General features: G+C 39.3%; 1 protein-coding gene and 1 long non-coding RNA gene across 3 annotated transcripts in view; one reads left to right on the top strand and one right to left on the bottom strand.

The window, feature by feature from the left end:
- Positions 1-10,903, bottom strand: part of LOC139029920 (uncharacterized) — a 50,281-nt gene extending 39,378 nt beyond the window's left edge. Inside the window, exon 1 of the long non-coding RNA XR_011482222.1 lies at positions 10,727-10,903. This is a non-coding gene — a long non-coding RNA (uncharacterized lncRNA). The remainder of the gene's footprint in view (positions 1-10,726) is intronic.
- The window catches only part of RBL2 (RB transcriptional corepressor like 2), a 42,701-nt gene continuing 29,775 nt past the window's right edge, over positions 9,764-22,689 (top strand). The window contains exons 1-4 of one of the 2 annotated variants that reach the window (XM_020873070.2): positions 9,764-10,109; positions 12,444-12,574; positions 15,179-15,379; positions 19,641-19,705. In XM_020873070.2, the coding sequence (XP_020728729.1) occupies positions 9,870-10,109; positions 12,444-12,574; positions 15,179-15,379; positions 19,641-19,705 (637 nt within the window). In that variant the 5' untranslated portion in view covers positions 9,764-9,869. Of the gene's footprint in view, positions 10,110-12,443; positions 12,575-15,178; positions 15,380-19,640; positions 19,706-22,689 lie in introns of those variants that run through there. The other variant, XM_070451302.1, reaches the window with a different exon arrangement.

Below are 22,689 nucleotides of genomic sequence, written 5' to 3'. Positions count from 1 at the left end.
CATACATAATACACATATATTATAAATATGTGTATATATTTAAGTATGCATATATTCTTTTTCAGATTCTTTTCCCTTGTAAGTTTCTACAAAATATTAAGTATAGTTCCCTGTGCTATACAAAGGTTTGCATCTTTAATGAAAACTGAGGAAATCAGTTTGATCAGTATGATTGATTTTATTTTGACCTGGGCCTCACAATTCAGCAGTGGCCTTGAAGTCAAGCTAGGTGTTTAGTTAAATAAATATTAGCTGAATACCTGTTAAGTGATGAACATTCTTGTAGGTTTTGGTAACAGAGTGTCACTGCTCTCCTTACCCTAAAACCTTAACCTTCCAGTCACCTTTAGAATCAAGTCCAAAATTTTAACCAGGACTTTGACATCATCTCTATCCATACCTCCTGCCTTTTCCTCTTGCTTTTTACACTTCAACCACATTCTCATTCCTACAGCTCCCTGAATCACCCGTGCTTTTTCCTGATGCACAGTCTTTCCAAAAGCTTTTTCCTCTGCCTGAAATGAACCCTTCCCTTGTACTGGCTATGACTTTTAGGCTTTTTCTTACAGAAGTGAAGGGGAAGAAGAGAAAGACTTTGTCCGCTTCCACCCACCCAGGCAGCCCTACTCCTGTGCCTGGTAAAGCTCTTCCAGGATGCACTCCTATAGTTTCCTGACTTTCTTTTTTTGTAATATATTCACACTTGACAATTTCTGTTTGTTCTAGGCCTGTTTTCCCCATGTGACCATAAACTCTGGAGCGCAGACACCATGCATTTACCATTCACTACTATATCTTCAGTGCTTGGAAAAGTACTTGACACATAATAGGCACTCACTAAACATCAGTTGAATATTTGAGTGGACGGATGGCACAATCTCTGCTAAGTGAATGAATGAATAAACAAATGAAAGAATAATCAGAGCCCAAGAACCAAATCTCTGGAATAACTGAGATTGGTTTCTTTTTTTTTAATTCTTTTAAAAATTGAGATAAAATTGACATATAACATTGTATTAGTCTTAGGTATATAACATAATGATTTGATATTTGTATGCATATATATATCACAAGTTTAGTTAACATCTATAGCCACACATAAGTATAACTTTTTTTCTTGTGATGTGAAATTTTAAGGTTTACTTTAAGATTTCTTTTTTTTTTTAACATTTGCATTTATTTTCTGCGGCGTTTATTCCCGGGCCATAAGTTTTTGTTTCTTCAGTTTCTTCTGGGATATCTTTTTCTTCTGGCAACCTCCTCTTTCTGGTTTAGGAACAATCTGTTCTTTTCCAGTAAGGATCATCTCAATGTGGCAGGGAGAGGGTTGATCCGACTGTGAGCTCTGTAAGTCCTGCGCCGCATCCTGGGGGCTTTGTTCACTTGGATGTGCTCAATGACCAGAGAATCTACATCTAAGCCCTTAAGTTCAGCATTACTCTCTGCATTTTTGAGCATGTGTAGTAAAAATTCAGCACTCCTTTTGGGCCACCGACCCTGCATCCAGCCCCACTGTTTGGCCTGTGCACACCTCCCAACTCCACCACTGTAACGACGGAATGGCGCACACTGCTTCTTTAAAGTGACATCCTTCAGATACTTGGTGGCTTTTCGGATATGCATGCCCTTTATGGCCTGGGCAGTCTCACGAGTGTTCTTAAAGTGAACACGAAGATTTGAACCTCTTGATTTGCAAGATTTTGTGCGGTTTTCTGGGTCGAGTGAATAGTGCACCATTTTTAAGGGTCAGCTCAGGCCGCTTACCAGAAAAGGAAAGTAAGATGTCTTCTTCACACACACAATGTGGTATTTTAACTGTAGTCACTATGCTGTACTTTACATCCCCATAACTTATCTATTTATAACTGGAAGATTGTACCTTTTGTCCATGATCACCCATTTCACCTACCCCACTCCTGCCCACCTATGGCAACCACCAATCTCTTCTCTGTGTCTATGAGTTTCATTTTGGTTTTTCCTTTATTTTAGATTTCACGTATCAGATATCATATGGTATTTGTCTTTCTCTGTCTGACTTATTTCAGCTTAGCATAATACCCTCATGATCCTATACTTGTCACAAGTGGCCGGATTTCCTTCTTGTGGCTGAATAATATTCCATTATATACAACCATCTTTATCCATTCATCAGTCAGTGAGCACTTAGGTTACTTCTATGTCTTGGATACTGTAAGTAATGCTCCTCTGAATATAGAGGTGCAGGTATCTATTTGAGCTAGTGATTTCATTTTCTTCCAATAAATATCCAGAAGTGGAATTGCTGGATCATCTGGTAGTTCTTTTTTTTTCTTTTTTTTGAGGAACTTCCATATTCTTTTCCATAGTGGCTGCTCAATATATATTCCCATCAACAGTGTACTAGGTATTTTTTCCTCCACATTCTTGACAACATTTGTTATTTATAGCCTCTTTTATGATATCTATTCTGATAGGTATGAGGTGATATCTCATTGTGGTTTTGATTTGCATTTTCCTGATGATGAGTGATGTTGAGTATCTTTTCATGTGCCTCTCGGCCATTTGTATGTCTTTTTGAAAAAATGTCTATTCAATTCTTCTGTGCATTTTAAAAATTGGGTAGCTTTTTTTTTTAAGATTTTTTTTTTTTTGCCTATCTATGTGGCTTGCAAATTTGGAAAACTTAGCAGTGGCCACAAGACTGGAAGAATTCAATATTCATTTTGATTCCAAAGAAAGACAATCCCAAAGAATGTTCAAAGTACTGCACAATTGCACTGATTTCACATATTAGCAATGTAATTCTCAAAATCCTTCAAGCTAGGCTTCAGCAGTAAGTACGTGAACTGAAAATTCCAGATGTACAAGCTGGATTTAGAAAAGGCAGAGGAACCAGAGATCAAATTGCCAACATACACTAGATCATAGAAAAAGCAAGAGAATTAAAAAAAAAATCTGCTTCATTGACTATGCTAAATCCTTTGACTGTGTGGATCACAACAAACTGTGGAACATTCTTAAAGAGATGGGAATACCAGACCACCTTACCTGTCTCCTGAGAAGCTTGTATGCAGGTCAAGAAACAACAGTTAGAACTGGACATAGAACAATGGACTGGTTCCAAATTGGGAAAGAAGGACATCAATGCTGCATACTGTTACCCTGCTTATTTAATTTAAATGCAGAGTACATCATGTGAAGAAAAAGAAATGCAAAAAGGCAAAATGGTTGTCTGAGGAGGTCTTACAAATAGCTGAGAAAAGAAGAGAAGGCAAAGGAGAAAAGGAAAGATAGATCCATTTGAATGCAGAGTTCCAAAGACTAGCAAGGAGAGATAAGATAGCCTTCCTCAGTGATCAGTGCAAAGAAACAGAGGATAACAATAGAATGGGAAAGGCTAAAGATCTCTTCAAGAAACTTAAAGATACCAAGGGAACATTTCATGCAAAGATGGGCACAATAAAGGACAGAAATGGTATAAACCCAACAGAAGCAGAAGATATTAAGAGAAGGTAGCAAGAATACACAGAAGAACTATACAAAAAAGATCTTCATGACCCAGATAACTATGATGGTGTGATCACTTACCTAGAGCCAGACATCCTGGAGTCCAAAGTCAAGTGGGCCTTAGGAAACACCACTAAGAACAAAGCTAGTGGAGGTGACAGAATTCCAGCTGAGCTATTACAAGTCCTAAAAGATGATGCTGTGAAAGTGCTGCACTCAATATGCCATCAAATTTGGAAAACTCAGCAGTGGCCATGGGACTGGAAAATGTCAGTTTTAATTCCAATCCCAAAGAAAGGCAATGCCAAAGAATGTTCAAACCACACAATTGCACTCATCTCACATGCTAGCAAAGTAATGCTCAAAATTCTCCAAGCCAGGCTTCAACAGTATGTGAATAGAGAACTTCCAGATGTTCAAGCTGGATTTAGAAAAGGAACCAGAGATCAAGTTGCCAACATCCACTGAATCACAGAAAAAGCAAGAGAGTTCTAGAAAAACATCTGCTTTATTGACTATGCTAAAGCCTTTGACTATGTGGATCACCACAAACTGTGGAAAATTCTTCAAGAGATGGAAATACCTGACCTGCCTCCTGAGAAATGTGTATGCAAGTCAAAAAGCAAAAGTTAGAACCGGACATGGGACAATGGACTGGTTCTAAATCAGGAAAGGAGTACGTCAAGGCTGTATACTGTCACCCTGCTCATTTAACTTATATGCAGAGTACCTCATGCAAAACACTGGGTTGGATAAAGCACAGGCTGGAATCAAGATTGCCAGGAGAAATATCAACAACCTCAGATAGGCAGATGAGACCACCCTTATGGCAGAAAGTGAAGAAGAACTAAAGAGCCTCTTGATGAAGGTGAAAGAGGAGAGTGAAAAGCTGGCTTAAAATTCAACATTCAAAAAACTAAGATCATGGCATCTGGTCCCATCACTTCATGGTAAATAGAAAGGGAGAAAATGGGAACAGTGTCAGTTTTTATTTTCTGGGGCTCCAAAATCACCATGGAATGTGACTGCGACTGCAACCATGAAATTAAAAGACACTTGCTCCTTGGAAGAAAAGCTATGACAACTTAAGACAGTGTATTAAAAAGCAGAGACATCACTGTGCCAACAAAGGTCCATATAGTCAAAGCTATGGTTTTTCCAGTAGTCATGTATGGATTTGAGAGCTGGACTATAAAGAAGGCAGAGTACTGAAGAATTGATGCTTTCAAATTGTGGTGCTGGAAAAGACTTTTGAGAGTCCCTTGGACAGCAAGGAGATCAAATCAGTCAATCCTAAAGAAAATCAACCCTGAATACTGATTGGAAGGACTAATGCTGAAGCTGAAGTTCCAATACTTTGGCCAACTGATGTGAAGAACTTACTCATTGAAAAAGACCCTTATGTTGGGAAAAATTGAGGGCAGGAGGGGAATGGGGCAGCAGAGGATGAGATGGGTAGATAGCATTACCAACTCAAAGGACATGAGTTTGAGCAAACTCCAGGAGATGGTGAAGGACAGGGAAGCCTGCCATGCTGCAGTTCATGGGGTCACCAAGAGTGGGACATGACTTAGCAACTGAACATCAATAAAAGGTAAACTTTATTTTTAGATAACTGCCATTTATGGTCTTTGACATTTTTTTGGACTATCAGATCATAACAAGAGTAAGGATTTTACCTGCACAAAATCTGAGGCTCCAATAAGAAGAAGCTATATCTTTATTATCATAATCAGTCACTTATTAATGAAATAGTTTGGTGAGTCATTTAGATGCCCAGAATCATATTAGACCCTGTGGTCACAGAATACAACTAAACAGACACGGCTGCTACTGTGATTGCAGTTAATACATAACAAGGAAATAAACATGAAACATTAACATGTAAATAATTCACTATGATTATAGTAAGTGTCATGAGAATATTTAATAAGGAAATCCAAGAAACTGACATTGAAGTTGATACCTAACTGACGGAAAGGAGAGACTGAAGAGGTGAAGGAAGCCTGGGAGAGTAATTTTCAATGAGGACACAGAGGGAGATGAGAAGGAATCTGTAGGCTGTGAAGCAGGACATTGATTTCTACGATCAGCAGGAAACCAGTTAAACAGGGGAAAGAGGTGATCAGATTGATTTTTAAGATGGCCACTAAAAGCTCTAGGAGGACAAGGAAGTTAGGGAAATGAAAGTTCTATAACCCTAGTCTAGAAGTCTAATGTCAACCATGTCCAAGTCAGTTAATTGCCATCATCAAAAGTGCCTCTGACTTAAGTGCCTAGTTCTTTTTTTCTGGAAGGAATGTTAATGTCAATTATTAAGTAATTTTAGCTTTTCAAAGTAAAAATTTTTAATCTATTGGTGAGAGTAGTGGTAGCATAAAAATTGACCAAGAAAAAAGTTCATTATTAAGTGATTTCTTTTTTCATGATAATTGATAGATCCATGTCTTACACTTAACAGGTAAGTTTGGTTGGTTGTTGCTGCATAACAAGCTACCCAAAAACTTCATGATTTAAAACAATAATAATAATAATCATTATTATTATTTTTGTCCACAGATCTGCTGTTTGGCAGGGATCAGTGGAGAAGGTTCATCTCTGCTCCATACAGCACCAGCCAGGACAGCTTGACCAGAGGCTGAAGGATCTGCTTCCAACGGCCTCATTCAGCATGGCTGAGGCTAAGGACCAGGGGACTCAGGTCTTATGGGCAAGGGGAAAACAGCAGAACTGCTGTCCAAACCCTTGCTCTAAGAGATGCCCAAACTCTTCATGGCTTCCAACAGCATAAGGTTGTGTCCCAGGATGACTCCAGTTCCTATTAAAATGCCTGCCTCAGAAAGCTCAGCACTGCCAGGATTTAAAGATTGTTCTTGCTAACATCTGATGAAAAGCCCCAACTGTCCCCTTCCTACAGCATTTACTAAATAGGGCTTACAGTTGTGATACCTTCCTCTGCCCTTCTGAGATGTACAGTCATTCCTTGGTATCTGCAGGTCATTGGTTCCAGGAGCCCTACAGATACAATATCTGCTGGCGTCGAAGTCATATAAAACATCATAGTATTTTCATACAAGCTATGCACATCCTCTTGTAAACTTTAAATCATCTCTAGGTCACTTACAATACCTGACACAATGTAAAGAAATTGAAAGTGTTAGTGGTTCAGTCGTGTCTTGACTCTTTGCGAGTCCATGGACTGTAGCCTGCCAGCTTCCTCTGGCCATGGAATTCTCCAGGGAAGAATACTGGAGTGGGTTGCCATTCCCTTCTCCAGGGGGTCTTCCCGAAGCAGGGATCGAACCCAGATCTCCTGCACTGCGGGCAGATTCTTTACCATCTGAGCCACCAGGGAAGTCCCACTCAATAGAAGTGCTTTGCAATTAGTTTTAAATACAATGTAAATGCTGTGTAAATAGTTGCTAGGGTGTGTGGCAAACTCAGGTTTTGCTTTTTGGAAATTTCTGGAAATATTTTAAAATTTATTTTTAATTGAGATAACTGCTTTACAGTATTGTGTTGGTCCCTGCCATACAAAATGAATCAGCTGTAAGTATACATGTATCTCCTTCCTCTTGAGCATCTCTCCCACCCCCTTCCTGGGAATTTTTTTAAAAATATTTTTTGATCCACAGTTGGCTGAATCCGCCAATGCACAGCCTATATTTACTGAGGGCTGACTGTATCATCTATAAATCAAGAGTGTCTTTCTTAGAGACCTGAAAGCCATTCCTTTGAAATGTAATCCTCAGGAAGGACAGAGTCTCTGTTCCCAGTGTTTGTGAGAGGATACAGTTCTACCTTCAACAAATGGACAGCTAGCAGGCCCAGCTGCCCTAATTATATTTATATTCATTAACCCTCTTAACGGTTCTGCTTGAGCTCGTCTCTCTTCCCCCACCTCTCCTCTTTCATTTTCCCTTTAAATCCCTAGTCCTTGCCACACAAACCAGGACTGAGCCTGGCTCTTTCCCCTACCGTCAGGAGTGATGGAATAAAATGTTTTCATCCCTGTCACTGATGTCTGGCTTTATCTATCTTTGACAATAGGCTACCCTAAGTGACCTGGGCTTCCTTGCAGTATGGTGGTTATGTTCAAAGGGTCAAATGAAGAGAGAGAAAAGTGATCTCATAGCAAAACGGCAGTGCCTTGGGCTCCTGGAGCATGAAAACATTTTATACTATCAGTTCAGTTCAGTCACTCAGTCATGTCTGAGTCTTTGCGAACCCATAGACTGCAGCACGCCAGGCTTCCCTGTCCATCACCAACTCCTGGAGCTTACTCAAACTCATGTCCATCGAATCAGTGATGCCATCCAACCATCTCATCCTCTGTCATCCCCTTCTTCTCCTGCCTTCAATCTTTCCCAATAACAGGATCTTTTTCAAGGAGTCAGCCCTTCCCATCAGATGGCCATAGTATGGGAGCTTCATCTTCAACATCAGTCCTTCCAATGAAAATTCAGAGTGGATTTTCTTTAGGATGGACTGGTTTGATCTCCTTGCAGTCCAACAGACTCTCAAGAGTCTTCTCCAACACCACAGTCCAAAAGCATCAATTCTTTGGCGCTCAGCTTTCTTTATGGTCCAACTCTCAAATCCATACATGACTACTGGAAACACCATAGCTTTGACTAGACGGACTTTTGTCGCAAAATAATGCTCCTATTTGTTAATACTATACCCCTTTATAAACCAAAGAGGACTGGAAATAAAGTGATTCATATAGATTTGAAAAGAGAAAGCAAAGAAAAATGAAGTTTAAGACAACTGGGCCACAAAGAGTCAGACACCACCGAGTGACTTTCACAAGCAAGTGAATAAATGAAGGATTGTAGATACATAAATATATCAGGAAAAAGAAAAAGACCTTAAAATATCTGGTTGAATCTCTTAAAAAAGTTTTTCATTTTATATGGAAGTTAATAATAATAATAATAAGTTAATAATATCTAATTTATTTGATTAAATAATATTGATGAGGCAAGAGCTTTTCAAGGATGATATTATCAATCTCATCAACAGTATTCAACTTTTATTGAATGCCTCTTCAGTACAAGTGCAAGTGCAAGTCGCTCAGTCATGTCAGACTCTTTGTGACCCCATGGACTATACAGTCCATGGAATTCTCCTGGCCAGAATACTGGAGTGGGTGGCCTTTCCCTTCTCCAGGGGATCTTCCCAACCCAGGGACTGAACCCAGGTCTCCCGCATTGCAGGAAGATTCTTTTTCAGCTGAGCCACCAGGGAAGCCAGTCTTTACCAGGTAAGCCACCAGGGGAAAATTCACTTGCTTAGTCTCCTAATAAACACATACTGAACATTACTGGCCAAGCACTATGTTAACTGTTGGAAATAGAGATTATTATGCACTCATATTCTAGAAAATATATCAAATACAGCAATGAATTCATAATGGTGGGACAAACACATCATGCAAAGTGTGTGGGCAGGGAGAAAGATGATGCCAAGACAATGTTCCAGATAAAGTTCAAAAGAAAATTTTGATTCATCCATTCATTATCTAATCTAAAATTCTGTAATCAAATGTAATGCCATCTATGTATCTGAATGTGGATGATCTGTAATTGATACTATAAATAAAGGTAGAATTATTAAAAAAAAAAAAAAAAGACAACTGGGCAACTGAGAACAGAACAAATATGTCACTTAGGGGTAAATGTCAATTCACCCAATGGGGGAAAAAATGAATTACTTCTTTTTAAAAAGAATCAAATAATTATTTGAAAATCTCACATAAAATTAAAACATAGAAAAGGAGAATTCCCTGGCGGTCCACCCGTTAGGACTCTGCTTCCATTGAAAGGGGCGCTGGTTGAATCCCTGATGGGGGAAATAATATACCACGAACCACTGCAGCTCGGACAAAAAAGTATAGGAAAAAACTAGAATTTGTAAGAGTGATGCCAAAATTTGAACTTAGGCAGACAGGCCCTTACTACTACCTTGGTTTTTCAGATTAGGACACGCAAGTGATAAGTATTATTTCTGAGGACGCTCTGAACACTAAAGCTTCACGTGTCAACGTTTCTCAGATACTTTCTCTTCAGTACAACCCTGCTGAATGGGTCTCCCGATGAAGAGGTACTTGAAATGTAGATAAGTCGCTTTTATTTTACGCTAAAGGAGAGGACGCGAGATGACTTTTTTTAAAATATGATTTTTGATCCCCGTGGGCCGCCGGCCTGGACTACATTTCCCAGCAGGCCGTGCTCCGAACTACGGGTGCCGACGTGAGGTCCAGCGCCTTGGCGGCGGCGCAGTCGCCGAGAGGGCGGCCGACCGGCGGGCGCTTCGCGGTTTGAATGGCTGCGGGCCCGGGCCCTTGGCTCACCTGAGGACCCGCCGCACAGGTGTACGCTATGCCGTCGGGAGGCGACCAATCGCCGCCGCCCCCGCCTCCCCCTCCGGCGGCGGCGGCCTCAGATGAGGAGGAGGAGGACGATGGCGAGGCGGAGGACGCCGCGCAACCAGCCCGGTCGCCGGCCCCTCAGACCCAACAGCGGTTTGACGAGCTGTGCAGCCGCCTGAACATGGACGAGGCGGCGCGGGCCGAGGCCTGGGAGAGCTACCGGAGCATGAGCGAGAGCTACACGCTGGAGGTGCGCCCGGGGAGGAGACCAGCGGCTTGCGGGGCCTAGCGGTCCCGCCCCGCCGCGGGGGATGGGGGCCCTTCTCTCTCCTGCTCGGGCGCCCCGCGGGGGACCGCCCCCGCCCCCCCCCCCAGGTCAGCCCCGGCTCTCCCGCTCCCCCAGCCTGGAGCGGGAAGGGAGTCCTTTCTGCTCACTTTCGTCCTGGAAACCTGGCTTTTGAAAAGCCCTTAGCGGTCCTAAAAGTGAACTCTGTCTCGGTGCACTTCCCTCTTCGGTTCCGAAGGGGGAACAGCCTTTGCCCTGAACTAGCACCTCGAGGCTGAGGTCGTGCTGGGGTCTGATTACAAAAATACAGCCATCTGGTTGGCCGACTGAACAGGTGCAGTTGTCAAGACCGTACTCAAAAGGGATGGGGGTGGGGGGCTTGCCCGCGCTAGCACTGTAATTAACCCGATTTTAGCGTCTGCGTTTCCAGGCTTCTCCTTAAGTTCTTTGCAAGCTGTACCTAATTGCCTTTGTCCAGGCATTGCCATTTGAGTAAATGCGTTACGTTTCGGGCTGTGTTTGTGTATTTGTAAACAAAGACGAATCTTCCCGTGAGCAGATGAAACGGGCTTTCTGCCTACCTGGATATAGACTCATATCTGTTTCTAGGAAGTCAGGACTGCGGCGATCTTGAGGACCTATTGGTCACCCCAGACACTGCACAGGATTCTTAAGAGTCGCTGTCATCTAGACATGTTTTGTCCCTTTCTTCGGACGGGGCTTGCAATTGAGAAAAATGGCCATTCTAGCCAGTGAGGCTCAACTCTGTAGGCACCTCCCCTTTACGGGCCAATGGGAAGTGACACGGAAGTCTGTATTGTTTATCTGCTGTCTGACTGCTCGTGGGAGTGGTATTTAAACTGCGGGCCATATGATTTTCTTAAGTTGTTTAATAGTTTGTGGAAAGAGTAGGGCAAATAGGCTCAGAATGGGAAGGCCTAACCGAGGTGTTATTTAACTGTAATATGGTGTTTTTGCCTGTGTGGCACTCACTAAGTTTATTCTTTTTTTGTTGTTGTTCTTGCATTAATAGAATTTTAATTTAGTTACATCTAGAGGAGGGGAACGGAGAAGGCAATGGCACCCCACTCCAGTACTCTTGCCTGGAAAATCCCACGGACAGAGGAGCTTGGTGGGCTGCTGTCTGTGGGGTCGCACAGAGTCGGACACGACTGAAGCGACTTAGCAGCAGCAGAGGAGGGGAAAAGCTAGCAAAGTACTGGCTTTAGAACCTGACAGGACTTGGTGACTTTGGGCAATTTACTTAACCACTCCAAACTCAGTTTTGTGGTATGTCCACTTGAGATATTTGTATCTACTTTACACAGCTGTTCTGAAGGTTAAGTAAGGTAATGTGGAATTTCTGGAGCATAAAGCATTCATGGATAGTGCTTTAGAATTCACAAAGCTCTTTCACACGCTTAGGTGATCTGACTGAATAGGCCATTTTATTGTTTATTTCCTAGTGGTTCCTGTGACAAAAGAGGAGGACTATTTTTGGTGATGGGCATAAGTGCCTCCAAATAAGCTCTTATTTTACCCTCAGGGTAACCTTGTAAATTAAATAGAAAAAGCATAATTTTGCACTTTTTATGCTTAACTCACAGAGATTAAGTCGTATGAAGCCCAGGGTTATATAAACAAGTGACAAATAATAGATGGTTAGTTATTTTTTTTAAATATGTGTAAAATATGCTCAATTTTTTTTAAAAAAAGACTTTGATCTCAGGTTCTTAGATCAGTTTACCCAATAAGTGAATCAATACTTATTTATTTTCCAAATACTTGATCACCTGTTCTTTGGCAGACACTCTTATCTAGGTGCTGTGCATAGAGCAGTGCTCAAAAACATCAAAATCCCTGCTCTGGTGGAACTAGTAGTCAGGGATGCTGTAAGATCATGTGGGGTGTCAGTCTCATGGAAGTGTACGGTGGAAAATAAAATTCATTTGATATTTAATATAGAATACTGGTTATAGACTTTTATCTTTTGATTTCTTGTATTTTCTGTTCTTGTTGGGACTTCTAAGGTATATGTTCTGAGAGAGAGAGAACCACGTGGAATCCCTATTGCCTTTCATGATCTTGAAAATTGCATCACTTTCATCTGTGCTGTTGGTGGAGCCAGATCAAAGTCAAAGAACAAACTTATACTTCTCCTTGAAAGACTGTGTCATAAAAGCATTTGGGACAGGAACATCATTGTAAATGCAGTTTCCCACAAGAATTTTTCAACTGAAATATGTATAGATCATTAGCTCAAACTCAATTTTCTTTCTTTCTTTTTTTTTTTTACAGGGAAATGATCTTCATTGGTTAGCATGTGCCTTATATGTGGCTTGCAGAAAATCTGTGCCAACCGTAAGCAAAGGGACAGTTGAAGGAAACTATGTATCTTTAACTCGAATCCTGAGATGTTCAGAGCAGAGGTAACTGTGTTAGAGTTTTTAGTGCGGCTAATATAAAAGCATAGTGACAGTAAGAATTCTCTTTTTCACTTTCTGAGCCTTTGTGCCTATGGAATGCTAAATTGAGAAGTTAGGTCATGGTTTTCCTTTGCCACATCTAAGTTAGTACCCGTTATATTTTATTTCTTTGGAGAAAAATATTTAAATTTTAATGTATTTGACACTTAAATGAGGAGTTTACTATTAAAGGTTATGACTTAGCATTTTGTAATTATTGGGAGAATTCTAAGTAAAGATACTCTAAATTGAAAAGGTAAATATTTTATGGTATTAAACCTGCAACTACATGCACGGGACTGGTATCTTCTATAAGTAATGTGTAAATACTCAGTTTCCTATTTGGGGGATAAGTAACACTATTACAAAATCAGTTAGAGAGAAGGCCAAAGAATGTTTTAAGGAGGAGGCAGAAGTGGCTTTTTCTGTCTGTTGTGAAATTGAATTGATTATGTTTCATTATTTGGGCACTTTGGGTTAATTTTCTCATGGCTGGTGGGAAAAAGATGTTTGGCATTTTGGAGGAAATACCACTGTCAAAACTTAATGGACCTAGTGGTTTAAAAAAATCACTTACTTTAAAATAATTAACAAGAAATGTAATCTTTTAGCTGTAGTCTATTTATTAATCTTGCATTTCATCCTGAGTTATATTTAGCCTAATAAGAGGCAGTTGATAAGAATTGAACACCTCGGCTATAAACCTTAAAAAAGGTGCAAGGTATAATCATTGCAGAGAAGCAAAGTGGAGACAGAGTAATCTAGTTAAATGACAGATAAGGAACTTTAGAAGCAAAGGTCAAATTATGGAATAATCATTATAGACTTTACTAGTCTAAACTTATCTAGTACTTTAACACAAGTAATTTCTCAGACTTCAGTTTTATTTCCATTTCAAAAGCTCAGTTTTTTTTTTTTAAAGCTCAGTTTTTAACTTCTTACCTATGGGTTCAGGTTATTTACTTTTCTGCCATATGGACTAAATGAATTAAAAGCAAAGAGCAGTTTGGGAGAAGATATTTACAGTGTAACAACGGTCAATATCCAGAATTAAATAAAGAACCACTAACAATAGTTAATAATTTGACAAATAGCTACTAAAAAATGGGAAAAGTATATGATTTCACAGAAGCCTAAACTCAAGTAGCTAATAGATGTAACAAGTATATTTAATCTCACTAGTAATCAAAGAAGCTCAAAGTAAAAATGAGCTATTATTTCATTCTCATCAGATTGGGGAAACTTGGAGTCTCATAATACCATTATTCAGGCTTCCCAGGTGGCGCTAGGGGTAAAGTACCTGCCTGCCAATGCAGGAGAGGTGAGAGACGTGGGTTCGATCCCTGGGTTGGGAAGATCCCTGGGAGAAGGGAATGACAACCCACTCCAGTATTCTTGCCTGGAGTATTCCATAAACAGAGGAGCCTAGCAGACTATAGTCTAGGGTCACACAGTCGAACACAGTCGATTGGAGCAACTTAGCATGCATGCACAATACCATTATGCAGGGAAATAGGAACTCTGTATTGCTAATGTACATTAGAGAGAGTACAAATTGGCACAGTCACTCCAGTGGGAAATTTTGCATCAGCCTGTAAAATTGAAGATGCATATTCTCTGACTCAGCAATTCTATTTCTTGGGGGTAATTCTTAAAGAAATTCCAATATACATGTATAAAAATGTGTTCATTATAGCATTTTTTGTTACAGAGCAAAATTAGAAGGCTCAGTTTCCATTGGTTGGGGAGTAAATGCAAAAAAGTAGTAGTTCATATGGAGGAATATTTTTAGCAATTAAAATGAATGAATTCAATCTATCCGTATCAACATTAATCTCATAAACATTACTGAATGGGGAATTCTCCGATGGTTCAGTGATTAAGACTTCACACTCTCACTGCAGGGGTTATGAGTTTGATAGGGAACTAGAATCCCACATGTTGCAGGACAAGGCCCCCAAACAAACAAAAAGCCATTGTTGAATGGAAAAGTAAGTTATAGAATGCTACTTACAGTACGCTACTTACAGTGCACTACTTACATGAAACTTTAAAATCAGACATACAAAAGATACTGTTGCTGGGTGCATATATAACCACATAGTAAGTATAAAAACTTGGATGAGAAGGACTCAGACTGTAGAATGATGGTTATCTTTGGGGAAGAAGAGTGAGAAATAGGATTGGGGAAGAGTACAAATGAGAACTTTGGCTGTTTCTATAGCATCTGAAGCAAACATGTCGAAGTTTATGTGCTACATTAATATCCGTTGAATCAGTTGGTATATGAATGTTGATTTTGTTCTCTGGTTACTTACTTATTTTATAGTATTGATGTGTATTTCATAATTGAAAAAAAAAAAAAAACCTTAATCTCAGAAAAAGAGATTAGGAAAGTTAGATTTGGAAGATGAGAGAAATAAACCGACCTGTGAGACTAAGCCTGTCAGAGTCATGAGTTGTGATTTTATATCACTGTCTAAAAGTAATAGAATTAATGTTGATTTACTTTTATTTACCTATATTTGTATTAATTATGAAAATCTCACTTTTTATTTTTACTATCAGCTTAATTGAATTTTTTAACAAGATGAAGAAATGGGAAGACATGGCCAATCTCCCTCCACATTTCAGAGAACGCACTGAGAGATTAGAAAGAAACTTCACTGTTTCTGCTGTAATTTTTAAGAAATATGAACCCATCTTTCAGGACATTTTTAAATATCCTCAAGAGGAGCAGCCACGTCAACAAAGAGGAAGAAAACAGCGGTATGTTTTTATATTTGTTAAACAGGAATACACACTCTTCTGTCTGTGTTACAGTTTTGATCCCTTGGTCCGCATCCCTCAGTTTATTTTGCTAGTCCTAAGAAATCAATGTGATTTCATAAGTAATCTTTTTTTCTCATCATAATTTCTTGCTTTTCTTCTTATGTTAGCTCTGAAGAGTTTAGCTTTTTTCATGTTGCAAAATGTGTGGAATCTTTGTTCATATAAACTTTTCCTTTTCCTTTAAGCAACCAACAATGCAACAACGGGACTGTAGGTGCTCTCACCAATTAGCCACCTTGGGTATAGAATTTGATTACTTAATTTTCTTTTATTGACTGTACTGATTTTTTCTATTATTTTCTACGTATTATAATACATAGAAACTCTTTATTTGACTTTTATGTAAAACTGAGTAAATTCCCCTGAAAAGGCTTCTTCTTGTATTCGGATGTTTACAACCAGTGAAAAGTAGAGAAATTCAGTTGGGGGAGAGTAATCGATTTGAAACTGTCATGAAATTGTGCTTCTGACTGTGTCTGCAAAGTCTGAAAATGTACTCTGGCTAAATGTCTTCCATCTTTCCTAGCAGATAAGGGCAGTTATGGGATACAAATTCTCTACTTTTCTCAGGAAAGTTGTTTCATAAAGTAGAAGTGGAAATAGAACTAGAAAGATGTTGACAAAACTAGGGGAAAGGGAGTTATTATAATTGAATGAATAACGTTTGCTCCTCTTTCAATATATAAAAATGTTCCCAAATTGTGATGAATGTTTATAGTAAGTGAGCATCTTTAAAAAATAAAACAATGTACGTTTTTATACAGTTGACCCCACTGCTGTGGAAGCAGCTGGTCTGGTTTGCTTGCAGTTTGGGGGAATTGTCTGTTTATAATGAAGTATTGTAAAGTTTGGATAGAAGCTTGTTTCTGAGTCTGAATGAGCTGATATCATCATTTATAGAAAAATATAGAGTATCTTCTTTCCTTAAAGTGTTGCAGAAAATGATTTCAGATTGTATTTGCTTTGATATATGTTATTACATATATATATTATCAGTTCAGTTCAGTCACTCAGTCATGTCCAACTCTTTGTGACCCCATGAACCACAGTATGGCAGGCCTCCCTGTCCATCACCAACTCCCGGAGTTCACCCAAACTCGTGTCCATTGAATCAGTGATACCATCCAACCATCTCATCCTCTGTCGTCCCCTTGTCCTCCTGCCCTCAATCTTTCCCAGCATCAGGGTCTTTTCAAATGAGTCAGCTCTTCGCATGAGGTGGCCAAAGTATTGGAGTTTCAGCTTCAGCATCAGTCCTTCCAATGAACACCCAGGACTGATCTCCTTTAGGATGGACTGGTTGGATCTCCTCGCTGTCCACGGGACTCTCAAGAGTCTCCTCCAGCACCACAGTTCAAAAGCATCAGTTCTTCAGCACTCAGCTTTCTTTATAGACCAACTGTCACATCCATACGTGACTACTGGAAAAATCATAGCCTTGACTAGACGGACCTTTGTTGACAAAGTATTCTATAATATATATTATAGAATTTTCTTAATTATGTTTGTATGTATATTATATTGCTGGAGAAGGAAATGGCAATCCACTGCAGTATTCTTGCCAGAAAATTGCATGGACAGAGGAGCTTGGCGGGCTACAGTCCTTGGGGTTGCAAAGAGTGGGCCTCGACTGAGCACATACGTATTATATTAGGAACTACATTTGTATCGCCCTAATGATAGTAATAATAATTCATACCATTTACTGAGCATTTATTGTGGTGCAGGGACTCTGCTAAGACTTAAATTAAGCATGTATTACTGGAGTTAATCACTACTTCAGCTTCATGAGGTTGATACTGTTGTTACAGGTGGGGGAAACAAGCCTTTGAGAGGCTAAGTGATTTGGCCAAGGTCACACAGGAAGTGTGGAGCTCTTATTGAATCTTAAAGGGTCTGCCTGAGAGCCCATCTTCTCTTTATAAACTGGTCTTTGAAAATTTGTCATTGAATATTTATTGAGAGTTTACTATATGAACTACTTTGTTAGGTATTATGTAGGACACAAATATTAAAAACAAACACGCCAAAACCCAAACCCACAGTTACTGTCTTTTGAGAGCTTACAGTAAGTATTACAAGGGAGAGGCATGTATAAATGCAAAAGATAATAGAAATATAGGACTTCTGAGGTAAAAATAATCCACTCTGTATAAGCCAGTTAGGTAATGTTCCATGGAAGAAGTAGAAACATGTCTGAAAGGATGGGTAGGATTTTGGTACCCATCATTTGGTACCTGTTTTGGTGAATTTGGAGAGAGAGAGATTCTTCTATGCAGAGGATGAAGAATGAAAATACCACAGCAGCAAAGAGGAAATTTGGCTAAGTTGGTTGGTTGTTCCAGAGTTCTCAAGTTACAGATCCAGTTTTGGGAGTAGCTTAATTTTTTTTCTCCCTTCCAGTTTTATTGGGATATAACTGACATACAACACTATATAAATTTAAGGAGTGCAGTATAATGATGTGACTTATGAAATGATGACCACAATATATTTAGTGAACATTCAGCATCTCACGTAGAAATACAAAATTAAATAGAAAAAAAAATTCCTTCTGATCAGAACCCTTTAAGATTTATTCTCTTAGCAACTTGCATATATTAACCTACAGCAGTGTTAATTATATTTATTATGTTGTACATTACATCCCTAGGACTTGTAACTGAAAGTTAGAATGGCTTGAGGGTTAAGCCTAAAAGTTTGACTTTTATCTTGGTAGGCATCAAAACTATGTAGTTTGTCATGTGTCTGTGGTGAGAAGGCTGATTTTTAAAGCAGGGCCATGACATTTAACCCTTGCCATCAACTGGTGAATGAAGCCCTACAATATGCTCCCCAAGGAGAGGAGGATCTTTTAGCAGATGAGGAGACTGAGACACATGGAGAGCAAGGGTACTGAGTTAATGACAGTGTGGGAACTAAACCCCAGTCTTCAGCTTCTTATCCTCAAAACACCTTGTAAGAATAAGGGTATTGGGATATGGAGCCAACACATGTCTCATCTAAACATTAGCAGAGCTTTTGGTAGAAAAGCCAGTTTTAAACAGGTCTAAAGCTCCCTTTAGCAGATGACTTAGCAAATACAACAGGTACTATTTTATTTCCCCTCCGCCTTCTTCCCTACAACAGTACCTACAACAGGTATTCTTAATGATAGAAATATAAGGAATTATAGGAAACTCAGAATTTCCACTGAAAAGTCCTCTCATGGGACTTCCCTGGTGGTCCAGGGGTTAAGACTCCATGCTTCCACTGCAAGGGGCACAGGTTTGATCCCTGTTTGGGGTAAGATCCTGCATGTCATGCAGTGTGCTCCCCCCAAAAAGTAATTTTGTGGCTTAATATAATCTGGAATGTCTTTAGAGAGTGAGGGTTTACAGTTCATCAGCTGTGATAAAGGGAAAAAGATTGGAGGGCTATCTGACTGCATGTGTGTGTGCCAAGTTGCTTCACTCACATCTGACACTATGTAACCTGCCAGGCTCCTCTCTGTCCATGGGATTCTCCAGGCAAGAATACTGGAGTGGGTTGCCGTGCCCTTCTCCAGGGGATCTTTCCTACCCAGGGATCAAACACATCTCATATCTCCTGCATTGGCAGTCAGTTCTTTACCACTAGCGCCACCTGGGAAGCCAATCAGACTATATACATGGGTCTTAAAGCAACATTAGCCTTGCTGATGTCATCAAAAGAGGGTATTTTGTTCGTACCCTTATTCTAACAAGGTGCTTTGAGGAGAAGAAGCTGAAGATTGGGGTTTAGTTCCCACACTGTCGTTGACTCTGTACACTTGCTCTCCATGTGTCTCAGTCTCTTCATTCGCTACAAGATCCTTCTCCTTGGTTATCATATTACAGGGCTTTATTCACCACTTGATGGCAAGGATTAAACATCATTACCCTGCTTTGATGAACTCGTTAAAAAATAGAACTCATTTTATTTTCCGCCTTAGCTTTCTTGACCTGGAAAAGTGTCTACAGTTCTCCGGAATTTTTCTTCTGAGCGAGCTTTCCCTCGCTCCGAGCTATCTCCTTACCTGTGTTCAATTGGAGCAGAACTTCTTGCACGTTTTCCATGAGAAGTGAATCTGCTGTCACTCCCTCCAACTGTGGGTTTTGTTTCTCACCTAGTTTACAGTCATGTGTCATGTCTTTTTCTGATTCTTCTGTTATCTCATGACTTTTTTCTCCCCCCAAAGGCGACAGCCCTGTACCGTGTCTGAAGTTTTCCATTTTTGTTGGGTGCTTTTTATATATGCAAAAGGTAAGGAAAGCGTAATATTTATTTCAATATTAGCTTACTTAAAAGTTCAGGTAGTGTCAACCTATAATGTGTATCAGGAAAAGATGCTCACTGAAAAATTTCTCTTGGATTTGAATCCCACATTCTTTTTTTTAAGTATTGCCTTTTTATAAATCTTTTGAATTTCTTTTCTTTCATTTTTTTTCCTTTGATATTTGCTCCCTTCCTCCCTCTTGATCTCCCTCTGTTCTAAAAAACAAAAAAAAATTATTTATTTATTTGTGGCTGTGCTGGGTCTTTGTTGCTGTGCATGAGCTTTTTCTAGTTGCGGCGAGCAGGGGCTACTCTCTGAATGTTGAGCTGTTTTTCTTTTTTCATTTATTTTTATTAATCGGAGGCTAATTACTTTACAAAAGGGGCTACTCTCTAGTTGCGGTGCACAGCCTTCTCATTGCAGTGGTTTCTCTTGCGGAGCACAGGCTCGAGGGTGCTCAGGCTTCAGTAGTTGTGATGCACTGGTTTAGTTGCTCCACAGCATTGGATTTCTTTACAGTATGCCAAACATCATGCATTAAATGGAATATCCTTTAGTTTTGTTCTTACACAACATCTTTTCCAAAGCATATTATCTCTGAATTATGGGCTGAAAACACATTAGTGTGTCTGTGCTTTTGTCTTGGACGTGTATTTTGCACAAAACATGCCTTACATAATGAAGTGGGACTAATCATTCTCAATAATTTAGATTACTTTTTACGCCTTGTTCAGATAAACATGCTTGGTCAGATGTCTTTAGATACAATTTATTTTCACTGCCCTCTCTTCTCACTTAACCTGCCCAAGGTCTGCATTCAGGGGAATACATTTTTATGACTATCATTGTCCTCTCTGTGTTTCTGTGTAAAAATGATTCTTAGTAATTTAAGGAAGAAAAGAAAGTACAGTTCCATAGCTTTTTCTGTAGACTGTGTAGAATGCCTTTGCCATTAAGATAGCCTAATAAAATGCAAAGTTAAAGAATTATAGAGCTGAAAGGTATTTCTTCAATAGAAGAGATTCTCACTGTTAGGTCAACTTGCCCAATGTATTTATTTTAAAGAGTAAGTTACTGAGGCCCAGAAACCAGCTGCTGGAACAAGAGCTAGGGTTTGAATCCACATCTTCCAGCTCTTGGTTTCATGCTGGGGTGTGGGCCCTCCAGCAGGGATGTGTCACACTTGGTGTCACTGTGATTTGTCTGATTGCTATAGGTTACAACTCATCCTGCCTTCCCCGAGCTGCATGCTTGATTGAAAAGAAAAATCTTTCCTTGTCAGAAGTAAGCTCTTGGTTATTTTTGCTTTCCATCACACTGCATGTTTCTCTAGTGCAGATGAAGGTGGTGTGATCAGTGGCATGAAATGTAGGACATCTTAAGAGCACATAAACTGTTTTCATGATGGTTTGAACATTTGCTGCCCCTTGGCTTGCTGTGGCTGGTGTTATATATGAGATTAATCTTGGCAGTAGGTTATGGGCAGGTATATCTGACTAGAGGATTTTTATCTGTTTTATGTCTTTTATGGTATATGTACACTTGGAGGTAAGTATTTAGTACTGATACATAAATTACTGGAAAAGAAGTGTATTGCCCTCAAGTAGGTTTTGGTCTCAGTTGAGCAACTGGAGTGGCATAGTTTTTGTCTCTACAGTTAACTCAGTGTTTGAATTTTATCTTACTGTTATTAATTGTCTATAATTATTTGGTCTGAAAAGCCTTTTTCTACTCACAGTCCAGTGCTGTGATCATTTATGATTCACTACGATCTTTTCCAGTAGAGTAGATTAGTTGGTTTTATTCAGTTCTTGATTTCATTATTTGGGGGGAGGAGGTGTATTCTTTTATGGGCATCTTTTTCATGACTTTGTGTGCAACAGTGGGCATCCCAGATAATCTCATTCCTGATATATAAGCTAACATTTGCCTGTTATCTTTGTTGACTTCCAATGGTATGACTTGCCAGTACATACCGGTGACAAGTTTGGGCTTGTTGTCATGAAGGGCTTTGTGGCCTGAAGACCGTTAGGCACCGCTTCCTGTTTTACATGATATCCCAAGTCTTTAGTCAGATTATCTTTGTTGATTGAAAGATAAAATATTTCGCAAAGTGGGATTTATTTCTAAAGTCAGGATTGGAAAGGTAGACTGTGTCATGTTAGGAGAGTCCTGGAATTTAGATTCTGATCTTTAGGGGCATTTAAGTTTCTCGTAAGAAGTTACTGGGCTGCTATGGCAAGTACACACCAGCAACAAGTTTAGGCTTGTCAGTGTGATGGGCTTTTTAATTTAAAACTGGTAGGTACCACTTCCTGTTTTACATTTGAGGAATTGAGTATCTTTTAATCTTAAGCATCTTTATAGTCAAACCAAGCAAGTTAGTTTGGTTATATCAATGCAGAATTTAACCTATTAATTATCATTTGTGTTTTTGGCAACAGAAAAATATTTTTTTCTCTTTAATTCATTTAAATTCATTTGTTGAAATGTTTCACCTATTTAAAAAAATGAATTGCTTATCCTGATATGCTGAGGTAAGTGGTAACTTTCTTTTGAGGAAAGAAGAAAACAAGCCTGAAACAAAGTAGTATGAGTGTGTGTTTGTATTTCGTGTGAAAATGTTGAGGTCTAGAAATAATTCTTCAGATGTATGTTAGCTATTTAGATTGAATTCATCTGTTACTATGAGAATGTAAAATCAATATGAAGCATATATAAGCAGTGTTTAATGGAAGGAGGGGTATGCTTAAAGGCACAAAATATCTAGAACTATGTTTTAATTTCTAAGAATAACTCTTTTAACTGCCTGTAAAAACCTGTTTTCAATGTTAGAGATAAACCAGAACTACAAAAGTTATATATTTCTATAGGTTTAGGTTTTGGTTTACTTTTTTCTCTGTTACCAGGCATCAACAATTATTCCCAGGATATTTGCTCTAGAAATGAAATATCTTTTATTGTGATCCTG

The sequence above is a fragment of the Odocoileus virginianus genome, chromosome 20 (genome assembly GCF_023699985.2).
Source record: "Odocoileus virginianus isolate 20LAN1187 ecotype Illinois chromosome 20, Ovbor_1.2, whole genome shotgun sequence".
In the NCBI taxonomy this organism is placed as follows: Eukaryota; Metazoa; Chordata; class Mammalia; order Artiodactyla; family Cervidae; genus Odocoileus; species Odocoileus virginianus.
The sequence above is the reverse complement of the archived record's forward strand: the minus strand, read 5'-3'. Positions and strand labels throughout refer to the sequence as shown.